The sequence below is a fragment of the Fringilla coelebs genome (genome assembly GCF_963513975.1).
Source record: "Fringilla coelebs genome assembly, chromosome: 1".
NCBI classification, from domain to species: Eukaryota; Metazoa; Chordata; class Aves; order Passeriformes; family Fringillidae; genus Fringilla; species Fringilla coelebs.
In genome coordinates, this window is record NC_140028.1 from 48043856 (window position 1) to 48057704 (window position 13849).

The 13849-nt window shown below is 39.8% G+C and overlaps 1 protein-coding gene across 1 annotated transcript; it reads right to left on the minus strand.

Annotated features, from left to right (window-relative positions):
• Positions 1-2287: 2287 nt before the first annotated feature.
• Positions 2288-13098, minus strand: RIOK3 (RIO kinase 3; the record flags this gene model as incomplete). The annotated part of the gene is given in 14 exon segments (XM_084204815.1): positions 2288-3831; positions 4922-5029; positions 5333-5422; positions 5511-5591; positions 6594-6753; positions 7234-7419; positions 8337-8464; positions 9349-9492; positions 10206-10315; positions 10822-10926; positions 11055-11200; positions 12030-12151; positions 12918-13005; positions 13007-13098. Coding segments are annotated over 14 exon segments (1662 nt in total). The 3' UTR covers positions 2288-3729.
• Between the last annotated feature and the right edge of the window lie 751 nt (positions 13099-13849).

The following is a 13849-nucleotide window of genomic DNA, read 5'->3' on the forward strand; positions in this document are numbered from 1 at the left end:
CGCTCGCGGCGGCCGCTTCCTGTTTACACTCCCCTCGCGCGTGACGCGGGACGCTCCCGCCTTAAAGGCGCCGCCGGAGAGAGCGGGAGCAGGGATCGGGAATGGGGAGCAGGGACGCGGCCGGCGCTGCTGAACGCCGGTGTACGAGAGGTATCGGTGAGCCTAACAAGCGGAAACAGAAACCCGGGAAGCTGCAAAAGCTGCTTCAGGAAAGGCGTGGATGCTGGCAAGGTGGTAGAAAAGAAAGACGTGGAATGCGCATAGCGTTACAGTGCGGGACCACATTGCAAATATTGAGGAGGGAAAAAAGGGAATTAAGGTGCCGGGGTAAGCTCTGACCCCAACCCGTGTCACTTATCGGGGCACTGCTCTAGCTGGGAGGATTTATTCTGCTTTTAAAAGCAAAGCTAGTGGACTTTAAAACGTCAGGCAAGCAAAACCACTGTCTTTCTTAACCAAGTGCGGAGACTGCAGTGCAGACTGGAGCTTTTGGCCCAGTCTTTTATAATGATTTTAAAACAAACAAAGCTGAAACATCCTAAACAAACCAATAAACCTAAACCAACAAACCCAAAACTTTTATGTGGAGAAAAAAAAGGAAGCAACTGCTTCTGAGCTCTGCCTTTATTTGTCTACAGTTACTGTAGCATCACTGTCACTATTGATCCTCCTCCTTGGTGGAAAACTGCTTTTTAGTGTTGCAAATATTCATAAATAAAAATCAATAAAAATATTATTGAAGTCAAGGTCTGGCTTGGTCTTCCGCATTTATGCTGAGAATATATTTTAGTTAGGACAACAAAACAGCGATGGGGTTTTTTTTGTTGATGCACTGGCTAATGCCTTAGCTGTAAGCCCTACATTATGATCTAGAAATTGTGTGAGAATATCAATTATGTATTTGCTTATTGGTTTAGAAAGGAAAAGTTAAAAACTGGGGGGAAAAAAAGACTAAGATCATAACAATTTTTAAAATTTCAGATTAAAATGGTAGCACAGCTTAGTATGGGAGAAACAGAAATTTAAGTACCAGATACTAACACAGTATCATGAAACAACTGCTGGATGACTTGTGACCCAGTTAGTCCACCTGCATAATTTCACATCAGATACTGAAGAGATTTCACATAAAAATACTAAAGTCACAACTAAGAATTACAACAAGCTATTTGTTCTGCAGAACCCTCCTGCATCATCAAACAATTCTGTTAACTGGAGATGACAAGTATATCCAAACATTTTAAGTACCTTAAAGTTTATAATTTTTTGCAAAGTAACAAAATTTATTGCTTTTTAGACAGAAGTTTAGTTAATCCAGGGTGAAAATTTAAGAAATTCTACTGACATTTACCCTTTCCTACTTCTCTAAAAACCAGCATGGACTTCCTACAACTGCAATAGAAACTGAAGTATCTTTGAGGGGAAATCAGCAGATGAGTAAATAACACACACAACTCATCTGATAGTAATAAACCTTAAAGGCCAATTTCAAAACTAAGGTTCTATTTGCCCAATAATAGTCCTGGAACATTTTATTTCAAAGGAGTCCAGGAAAATGCTTCTTTTAGCAAATTCTTGTTTTCAACTACTTGGAAACATGCCCAGGTGTCTTAAAATCTCAAAGCAAATTCCTGAGCCAATTTTACTGCTGGAAGTAAAAATATATTCATATATAAGATATATTATATAGTGTATAATATATAGTATATCATATATTTGGGCCCAGTAAATTAGACTCAAGAAAAATTGCTTCATTTATTTGGGGCATGTTTGGTTTTCTTAAACCTGTGCTAGACAGATTTTAGCAAGGAATTAAAAATGACAGTAACAATGGAGGCTTTGGCCCAAGCATAGAGATACAAGCAGGGGCCTGTTTCAAATAATACCTCAAAAATCACCCTCCCCTCTCTTCCTGTTATTTCTGCCTTCTTCCTCTCTCTTCATGCAAATAGCTGTAGCAATTAAAAACTTCCTTATACAAGAACATTTTAAGGCATTAGCAACTGTTCTATCTTCCCCCCTAACAAATGTTAAGAATATTAAAACTAGTTATAAGCCAAGAATAGCACTATCATTTTTTTTGAAAAAAAGCCTTCTCCTCTGAAGGAGATCTGGATAGCTTTGACAACAGCAGCTTGTAGTCTTCATAAAGAGGTTAGCACTTCCCTTGCAGTACCTAGTCTGTCCTTTCCCTGATACCATTATTTTGGGAAACTTTCACTGAGAAATTCAGAACAGACTTAAGTATCCAAAAGATACAAGCTACTTTATTTCAAAAGTAAGGGGTAAATGCAAGATACTTGTCTGAATTAGAAAAAGGAAGTGTTGGGATGAAACTGGCAAAACCAAGGTCATTTATTGTTCATTTAGTACCCACCCAAAGAGTCATTTTTATATTGTTGTAAGGAATTCCTGTAGTCCTACCCTAAGAATGCTCTAGTGAAGCACCAAAGATCAATGAAGGCCTCTGTGATGCAAAGAACCATGCAAGAATACCACCACATGATCTCAAATTTTTACTTCACCACCAGTTTTCCAACAAAAAGAGATTAAAAAGTCGCTTTCACAGCACACTGTGAGGTCACATGTAGCATCACTATATTCTGCTTGATAAAGAGCAGCATCAGAAACTAGAAACCAGAAATCAGTTAAAAAGAAGTTGATTAGAATTCCTTAATTCCAAACTATCCCACCACATCAGTTCATCTTTAAATGTGTTTTTTGGAGAAACATCAGTAGATTTTTAGAAGATGCTCAAAAGAAAAAAAAAAAAAGACTGACATTAAGAATAAATAGACTGTGGAAACCAGTATCAGTCATCATTATTTCTAAACAAAGTTTTTTTTGCTTACAGGTGCAAAAAGAATACTCAGATTTGTCTGTGATTATTTTTGGGGTAAGAACATTTGATGCTCCAAACTGATATTCTAGGTAGAGACAGGATTATTATAGTTTTGTTTTTTGCCTTAAGTCAAGCTCTTGGAACCATTTGTGTATTAAGAGTGAAGCTACTTGAACTGACTCTTTATCATACATCATTGACTCAGGATTTCCTGGCATGTCACCAAGGAAGTCCTCTGCTGGTTGGATTTCAAATATGCTTCCCATATAATACCCAACAGTATTTACAGAGATAATTAGAGCCACATTCCCTGTACTTCAAATTAAAAAGACCAGACTTCTGCATTTATAAATATATTACTTTGCTAAATTAATATTTTCATATGATTGCAGTGCATAGTTTGCCTTTTCATTTTGCCCTTGGTGGAGATGGATGGATGTCCATAAACAATGTTTCATTAGTTTTCCAAGTTGCATTAGGAAAAAAAAGAGAGGGACTCTTCTAGTGTGCTTTCCCACTAGATACTTCGGACAATATAGATGATTTTGAAAATTTTTTTTTAGACTAAAAGATATGTAAGCTCTAAATCATGCAAAATATGACCATCTGAGCTACATTAGTCTAATGTAACTGGGCAATTGGTGAAGTTGTCAGTCTGTTCAAAGTGGTAGTGACAGTCCATTCTCACAGTGCCAGCCTGATGTGTGGGACAAGTTAAAAAAAAAAAGCAAACCACTGAGGCATCACCATATGCTTGCTGTGTTTTCCATTTTGGTATTCCCAGCCAACCATTCTCTTGACATTGGTAGTTGGCATTTCCCACTGCACCAACGTAGTTAGAAGCGGTAAATTTGTGTTTTGTTTCGTCACCAGCTACAAACTCAGTGCTATTCATCATATATAGGTGGGTCTCCATCACTAGAAAACGTTGACAGTTTCTTTCCATGATTCTGCACGTGATCTTCGTTCATCTTCTCCAAAGCTTCAATCTAGAGAGCCAAAAATAAAACCATGCTGAAATCATAAAACCATGCCAGCAGCAGAAGGCTTCTAAATAGCATTAAAAAGTAGCTTTTGAGGCCAGAGCAGGTATGTAAAATGTTGCTATTTCAAAGATTCAGTCACGTGTAACAGCTCAAATACAGCCAGGTACACCTTGAAACATCTGTTCTCAACAAGTTACTAAAATGAGCAGCACTCCTTTAAAGTTTGAAGCTATGTAACTAAAATGCACCAGGAAGGACTGGATGATTTCTTAAGACTTCAGCTGTATTCCTCAAAGCACAGAAGTGTGCCTTTCTCCAGTGACACAGAGATTGTGGAACTGTGGCACTGTGTTCCCTTTATCTCTTTCTTACTTTGACCACCTGCCCCAGGAGTCACCTAATTACCAGCTCCCACCTACTCCATGCTGGACTAGCACAAACCTGCAATGTCATTAGTAATTAGGGAGAGTAGAATTGCCACATTGCCCTTACTTTAAGTAGAAAATATGGAATGTTTGACAGCTAGTCTGTTTAAAATCTGATATCAGGACGCAGGCCTTGAGGAGTTACAACCAAAGGTTGAAAACTAAAAGCCAATAGTGACCAAACATTCCTAAGTCCATATTTACATTAGCATGATTTTAAGCTTCAAAATTAAAAATGCTAGCCTAAACTTTAAATTCAAATAAATTACAATCTAAACCATGAAAATTAGCAGTAGAATAATTATTATTTTCAACCCAATTTTCCTTTTGTTGTACAACCTTTAATGTATGTAAGGCAAGACAACTTTATTTAAACTAAAACAGATCACTAGATTTGCCTTAATGCTGAAATGAGGGAACTATATTCAACATGAAGTCTTTTCTGCTTAGGAGCAGGCAGATCAGGAAAGGGGGTGGAGAGGTGTGTCAATCTGAGTTTCTGGAAATGTTTGTACTAAGCTGAAATACTCAAGGTTTTAAAAAGAGATGCAGAATGACTGCTGAAATTTTACTCACAGCACTCACACAAACTAAATCTGGAAAGTTAAGGTAATATAATAGCTACCATAGCTAACCAAATTTAAATTGTTAGACAGAGAAAGCTATACCTCTGCTTGGAAGTCTACTTCATTGTCAGCTGTAATATTTAAACCTGAGACAGCATTGAAGAGTTCACGCTCATTAAGTGCTTCTGCCACGCCTCCTTTCTGGAAGAACTAGTCAATATAAAGAGCACATATTAAACACTTTACTACACAGAACAAAATATTCCTTTGACTTTCCCCAGTTACTACATTTACCCAAAATTACATTTTTGTTTTTGCTGACCCACAGATAAACGTAACCAAAAGAAGTTTTAAGTTCTAGTGGTATAATTTTACTTTTCCAGTTTTTTTTTACTTTCAGAGGACACTATCAGCATGGAAAATGTGCAAGAGTAATCTTCTATATATCTAAGATATCTTGTATCTTAGAAAACGTGCAGCATAACAGAAGATTGTCAGACAAGGAGGTCCTACCTGTGAAACATTCCTACAGTCTCGGAACAAAAACTCAAGTCCATGAGGATGGGTTGGCTCCACAGATTGACTGACATCAATGAGCCAGACCTGTAGTCACAGAGAAATAGCAATTCACTTTGTATTAGTATTTCACAGTAAATAAAGCTTTCCCCCCACAAATTAAGAACAAACTCACCTTCCCATCATGCCAAAGCATGTTGTATTCACTCAGATCTGCATGGACCAGGTTGCACTCCCTATACAACTGCTGCATCATCTGCAAGGAACAAAATTAATGAAGGAAGTATGCTATACCCCAAATAAATACTGCTAGCATGACTTAAAAAAAAAAACACCAAAACAACCCCAACCCTTCCCTAATCACCCACATAATTTACATAATTTTTACCCGAGTCTTCAATACACTTCTATCCAGCAAGTTGCAGTTTTGCCAAACTGCCAGCAAACTAAGCTTTTATCACTGAGCTTAGCTTTGGCAAAGTCAGAAGAGCTACTCTGGTAAACTCAAGTCAGCTCTGCCAAGCAGTCCAAGTGCAGCAGACAGATAAGCATATTCTCTAAATACATGTCATTTCCACTCCTATCACATGGGAAGGAAGTCTCCCAGCTGTAGAGACTGAGTCCTAAGCAGTACACAAATTCACTTAAGACACAGCTGTGTTGATCACTGGTCTCATTCATTTGAGACCTAGACCACTCTGGTTACCAAGCTGTGGGGCTGGTTGCCTGGCTGGGGTTTTTTAATATCTATAATGTAATAGTGAGTGGACAGTTAGCAGGAACCAAGCAGATAATAGGAAATTAAAGCATCCACCATGCAATATTCTAATTAATTCTCCAATTTCTAGGTTTGCTAAAAAGGGGGCGGGCAATCTACTGGAGAGTGCTTAAGCATTGTAAATTAAAGTGTTTGGTAAGCCCCGAAAGACTTCAGAGAATTTTCTAAACCACATACTGCTTCTGTAAAAGGAGGACTACTTGCTCACAATTCCTCTGCTGCTAATCATCTGTTTGTCATCAAATTCCAGTATGTTTTCCACTCAGATTAAGATTAAATTTAATTGTATTTTTTTCAGTGCATACTTTCTTACTGATTCTAAGTCACACATTAAACAGCAGCAAAATAAGACTTTGGACTTCGTATCTTGACAATTATGTAAGCATCCTGAAAAGTAAATAGGTGCTCATTTGTCCTTACAGTTATTCCCTTAAAAGAAAATACAACCCAGAACTGGAGGAGAAATCGGCATCATCTTACATTAAGAATCTGATAGTAGGCCTTTTTCATATCTTCACTACTAAGTGTTACATCCTTTAGTTTAGGAGCTGGGACTTGATCCTGGCCAATGAAAGACATAACCAAGACGTGTTTCTTAAGGATAACCACTTGAGGACAAGGAATTCCTGCATTTTGCATTCTGTGGATCAGAAAATAGATGCTGATTAAGAAAAACAGAACAAAAGCTTCAAAGCCCCCAAAGTTCTAGTTCCCGCTATCTCATTTGCAATCTGACAGCTGTGTGAAAAACCTGATCCAGAGTAAACAAAGTCTTTGAAAGGATTAAAAACGGAATAATGATATAGACTGGACAGTATTTTACACAGGAAAATTCAGATTCTGAAGTTATAAGTTAATCTAAAAATGCTCACTAAATACTAATCACTTTTACAACTAGAACCTGTTAATTTCATGAGCCTGTAAATTCTGCTGCAAAATCACTCAAGATGCTGACACAGCTTATTAAACTGTAAAAAAACCAGGGGCTTATTCAATCTGTGCCAGGTTGTATATTATTTTGGCCAAAAAGTCAAATACCCAGACACAGAGCATCTGCCTTAAACAGAGAACAGGAAACTGACAGGCATTTGGTAACTATGCTTTCTTTTTCTGTCTTTACCTTGTTAAGTTATGCATTTCTTTCTCAGCCCACATACGAATAATTTTTCGTGGATTCAATTTACTGAAGCGGTCTTTAAACCTGTAGTCATCCTTAATGTATTTGTCACGGTTCTTGAATTCATTAAGAGTTGTTTTAAACACTTTGATGGCACATTCTGGAGGAATAACTTTATCTTCAGTTGCACTGCTCATGGGAAAAGACAAATAACAAAGTTAACTATTCATATATTTGCAAGCAAATGCATGGGTTTGGGTTTTTATACATTGCAACATAGAGCAATTTTTAATATAAGAGAGGATCTAATTTTCTATCACATTTAGAAGCCAACTTCAGTTTATAACAATTCCATGATTAAACTTACATCTGAATGTTTGGAGTTTGGCATTTTGATTATAAGTTGCTTATCAAATAGATTACCTCTCCCCATTTGTTAAGACACATCTTTTCTCCCCAATTCCAACTTTCCCAATTCCAAAATTCCCAATTTCTCCCTTGACATCTCTAAATACATTATCTGTATTTGAGTTTTATTAGTTCTTTCTCAAACATCACTGGTTTAAAGTCAGTTAAACACAAGGCAGCTGCCATAATGCACTCTAATCCTTCCAGTATGGCAGGAAGGATTCAAGAAGTGAGCAGCATCCCAACACTATTCTCAAGATAACTTGAAAGTACCAAACAGCACCTCCACTGAGCTGCAAATATAGAGCTGGCAATAGAGCAATCTCTATGGAAAGGCAACCTTCAGGTAGCCCAAGATCCTCACAAAAGCTCTGTGGTCTGGGGCAGGTTGGTGGAAAGAGTCTCTAAAAACCTCAAGATTTCTTTTTTATAAAAAGAGTACATATTTTTTCCACAGAAAGTTATGGTGGATTTGTCCCCATTCATTAACAGCCTCCAAGGAGGAAAGTGGGGATTGTTTTACTTTATGGTTGGTATCATTTGGTTTTCAGATTTTATTATTACCTGCATATACACAAATACAGCCTTTAAGTCTCAGAAATAAAAAAGGTGCAAATGTTTAAATATTTTTGTGTTTTCTGCTTTTTAAATCATCTCTTGTACTTAAAGCTATCATCACTAACAAACAATATACTCACTTTCCTCCATAGGCATGAAAAACAACAGATTCTTTTCCCGTGCTGATGCAGCCTGTGATGGTCTCCAGCATCCCAGAATTGACCATCTTGTACAGAAGTAAACGTGTTTTAGGATCCACTGCTTTCTCCTGCAAGACATCAATAAGATTAATAGGCAAGACATGAACACTCAATTAAATAAAGCAATTCTTTGCTTTACCATGAGTTTAGAATATTTATATACCACAAGAACTCAACTAAGCAGAAAGAATGATATATTAATAAAATTTCTCTCAACTGACAGAAGGGACAAAAAAAAAGCCAAACCAAAATAAACATCTGAAGCAAAGCAAATCTACTTCAGGACTGATTTAATGATTTAATACTCTTAGTTTCCCATCAGCTGTGCAGCACATAGAATATTTTACTAATTGCACATATAGACTGTGGCTCAACAGCACTTTCTACAGTGTTTTCAAGAAGCCTTTACAAATCATGAATCATAATATCCCAAGTATTATATTTTTTTGATATAAGTAACAATAAAGCAAAGCAAAATACACAAATTTGAAGAAGTCCACATCAGGAATTACCAGAGGCCCTACTTCAAACTCACCCATACATTCTACCAAGTAAATTCCTAAATTATTAGGTCAGTTGGTCACCTCATCCTCCTGAAACTTGTTATGAAGACAGGTATTTAGGGCCATATGGTTCAAGTGCAGAGGATTAGTCCTCTGGATATTTCTATAAATAACTTCCAGGCAGTTTATTCAACATAGCTGATTAAGAGACAAGTTTAGAAAGACAAAAAGAAAAAAACAGTAGCTGCTTGCTCTTACTTCAACATGGTTCTCACAGTAATGCAGCTCAAACAAAGAGCCTTTTTCTAGAAAGAGCTAGCTGATAAAATTTCCTTCAGCAACGTTAACATAAGGTTGCTTAGCTGTTTTACTAAAAATGGAATGTTGCAAGAAGTTACCCAGCAGAGTTTAGATAAGGAGTAGATAGAGAGACTTTATTAAAAACATACAGCAGTGGAGTGCTCCTTCTTCTCATGGAGCCTTGCACTTCGACGTTCCTCAGAGTATGCATGCTGTTTTAAGGCATTGAAGACTTGATTTGACAGCTTTAAGTCCATCCCAATTCCATCCCCAACTTGGAATTCAGGTGCAAACTATGAGCAGAAATAAGAGGAATTTAAGCATCGTTACTAGCAGATGCCAAAAGTTGGCACAAACAAATTTCTCATTCTGATTTAGAAAACCTTATGATAGATTTGGACCTATGTGAAACCCACTTTTTTTTAACATAATGACAACATTGCACAAACACTGCTTTAAACTCAGAACTCAAAGTTCTGCCCAAATTGATATGAAATTACCTAACATCCTGTAAAAATAGCACTTGCAGCATTTCCTTATTTACAGAAGTTGCACCAGTTACCTTAAAAACAATGAAAGGTATGTACTAAAGATAAACAGACTGAAAAGCTGTAAGTCAAACAATTGACTGAAAAAGAGTTACTTGCCTTATCAGACAAAATTAATTAGAAGAAAGATGACACAACATCTATCCTTTTCAAAAATAACTTTCGTGTTTTATTTGCTTGTGTGCCAGACTTGCTGATAGTTTTGTTTTCCCAAAACAGTTCTGTGCAAATTCTTGAATTGCTCAATAACAAACTACTTTTAAATAGAAAACCCACAAAACTCAAACTGCCAATGTGAATAACCAATAAAGCAAAGACTGCATTGCTTTCATCCAACAGGGAAAAAATAAAACTCAGCACCCTACCCAGCAGCACTGGTGGACAAGCATTAGTTCTTTGGCTGAACTGCAGCATTCCAGTTTTACACACAAAATAAGTTTCCCTAAGTTTTCACTTACATTTTCCATGCGAGCAGTGTTTTTTCTTCCACATACCACTTCATCATGTTTTGTAGTAATGTCTTTTCCTTTTCCTATGAAACCCCTTCTTGGTGTAGTAGTAGGTTTATCTGCCAGCAGTGAGAAAAAGAAACCAAACTTTACATCTAAACAAACATAACCAATGCCCACAATATCCCCAAAAGTAATATAATTTTATTTATAAAACAGAATAAATTACTTCAATTGTATGATCTTAATACAGCCTTATCCTATCCTAAGCTTCTTTGGCTATGTTACAACTTACTTCTGTCCTCTCTGGGGTGTCAGACACATTTCTGGCATGCTATGACAGGAGTATTCAATATCATCCAAACTAGATGACACATGAGCACATCCCACAATACTTCCCATGTACACTGGTTATTTTGTCAGATTCAGCCACTGAAGCCAATATACTGGCAGACAGAAGCCTGAAGTTACCCACCCAACCTCCTGCTGACACCTCCCATTAAGGTGACCTGATTTAAAATGTAGCTGGTGTCCCTCCTCACATTGAAACAAGACCTAATTTAACTCTGCCATACTCTCAGGTTTATTGGTTGAAGAAATTGTATTGTTTAAAGCTGTCACATACCTGCTCTGTATGGATCATGACGGGTATCCTGCCAATCAACCTCATCCTCTGAGCTGTCACTGTCATAGGGATGCACCTTCCGATAATTTTCAAAGGATATAGAGACTTGAGAAACAAAACAAACAAGCATGTCTGTGATTATCAGGGATTTGCTACTTCCTCACAGCTCTGCCAATTTAAGCTAAGTGCCAAGAATAGCTCCACAGCAAAAATATTCCTTCTGATGAAGGTACCTTTGCTATCTCCATTGATCTTCTTCTCTTCACGCCGAAGCTGTGCATCATATTCCCTGTCAAATTCCATCTGCAGCATCTGAGCTAGCATTAGATCACTAGAAGTGTCAATATTTTCTCCTGTAATAAATGGTCCTTCAGCAGCACTACATAAGACGAAAATAAGAATTTTTTAAAAATTAAACACGGCAATCTAAGCAGAAACACTGCTTTATACCACTTTCCCACTCTATACAACAGACTTCATGCAGAGCTGACAGAAAGGAATGGATCTCAGCTGTCTGCCTCTTCTCCAAGCCAACACTAAATATTAATAGCTCATGACTTCATTTCTCTTTGCTACTCATTTATGATGCAAATTTTAGTTAAATTTTTGCTTGTTTACCATTCAGCAAGAAGCACTAAGCTCTATTTTTAAGATGTCCTTCAGGAAAAAAAAAAAAAGAAGGCATATGGGTGTATGCATGTTTATGTATGCACCTATTTATATGCTTAAAATATCCCAAATAGTGTTGCTTTGTTCTGCTCCACAGGAAAAGATAGCCAAAATTGGTACAATTTTGGAACTAGTAAGCTCTTGGCCTTTCTTTAGGGCTTTCAGGTAGTGGGAGGATACAGCTGATATACCTGATAGTTCTCAAAATAACATTGTACACTGTTGACAAGAGTTCCTAAAAGGATAGGAAAACCCCATTTCTGACATTTCTCTAAATATAGCTTACAGACTGTGTTAACAGTCCCAGAAAATGACAAGAAAGCATCAATAAGGAAGGAAAAGCAACCGAGAAGAGAATTTAGGGAAGACTTTTAGCTCGGGAAGCCATCTTCACTGAAGAAGATCAGAGGAAGCAGAGTTAGGGAACAGGCAAATCATTTACTGTATTGCTATGCACTGAGCACATTGTAAGAAAATGCACAAGAGAGAGAAGATGGCATCACAACTATGGAAAGCACTAATCCAGGACTTAGACTTACGCAACCACTTCAGGAAAAGCAGCATTTTCTTCTTCCAGCTGCAATTCTTTTGCCAGCTGTTCACTCATTACATCAGCAAGAGAACATGATATTGATGTTGTGCTAGGGGCTCCCCATGGACACTGTAAATAAACATTTTATTCAAGTCAGCAAGACTCGTGCAGTGGCAACACAACAATCAGGATAATTAGCTATTGCTGGCTCCAAAATAAGCTCATGTAATCTTGTAAGCACTCTTCTACAGATACTTGGGGAACTACTCAAAGAGAAGTTTCATAAACTCAATAGAGAGGACGGGGGTTGAAAAACTGTTGATAGTCACTTACTAATAAAGGGAAAAAAGTCAGTTTGTCTGTGTCGGTAACCTCTGGAGACAGGGGTAAAGCTCCCCCAGGAGGGTTGCATACAAGCAGACACACAACCTATGTAAAACTTCTCTTGGAATAAGCCAACAGCAGCGGCTTACGCACGGCTTCCTGCCCGGCTCCTAGAGCCCGGGAAGGTCAGCCACGGTAAAACATGCCATCTCAAAACCGCACAGGGACACAACACCTCGCTCGGGGAGCCGGGGGCTCGGGAACGACAAACCAAGCAAGCCGGGACTCGCTGCCTACCGCCGGGGTAACCGAGCTCACTCATCTCCAACACCCTCGGAGGGAAGCAGCTCAGTTATCAAGCTGTCACAACAGCTCTCACCACCAAGGAGATAATTGCCGGTAGCAGCAAACCGCGCTCGGGTCGCTCTGCCGAGTGACAGCCACCCTGGTGGTGCTGGCACCCCCTCGCAGCGCCCTCTCCACGGCCTCGGCGCTTCTCCTGCTCCTCCTCCAGCTGCCCGGAGCCGGGACAGCGTCGGGCGCGGCCCCGCGGTGCCGGCACAGCGCTCACCTTGCTCTGCCAGGCGGGGCCCGGCCCGGCGTCGGGCGCGGCGGCAGCGACTCCCACCGAGTCCATCGGGCACGCAGGGGCGGGCGGCGGCAGGAGCGGGGTCTCTCCGCGGGGCAGCAACGCTCCGACTGCGAAACCTTCCGGGTCCTCCGCGGTTCTCCGCCGCCGTCAGGCGGCCCATTGGCCGGGGGTGACGCGCCTTTCCGGTGATGTCACCGGGGCGGCCGCGGCCTCACCGGCGGCGTGCGGAGCCTGCGGGCGGAACCTCCGCCCGGCCGCCCCTGCCCCCGGACTGAGGGACAGCGCCGGGCTGGTGGTAACGCGAAGGGGAGAAATTAAACAGCAGACGTTTGTTTTTTATCTCGGGAAGTAACCAAGGGAACGGTGGGAGGACAAAAAAACCCAGCAAATCAAACAGGAGGCCAGCCGCAAAACAAATGGATGAAATGGAGTCCAGAGAAGGGCAAGGGAGCGGGTGAAGCGTCTGGAGCACAAGTCTGATGGAGAGCGGCTGAGGGGGCTGGGGGTGTTTAGCTTGGAGAAAAGGAGGCTCAGGAGGGACCTTACCTCTCTCTGCAACTAAAGGAGGGTTGCACACCCTCCAGCTAAAGGAGGGCGTAGCCAGCTGGGGGTCGGCCTCTTCTCCCAGGCAACGAGCAACAGGACCAGAGAACACAGCCTCAAGCTGCGCCAGGGGAGATTTAGATTGGACATTAGGAAGAGTTTATTCACAGAAAGGGTGATTAGACACTGGAATAGACTGCCCAGGGAGGTGGTGGAGTCACCATTCCTGGAGGTGTTTAAGGAAAGATTGGATGTGGCACTCAGTGCCCTGGTCCACTTGATGTTTGGTCATAGATTGGACTCAGTCTCAGAGTTCTTTTCCAACGTAATTGATTCTGTGAAATGAAATAGTTGGCATTTGTTTTTAT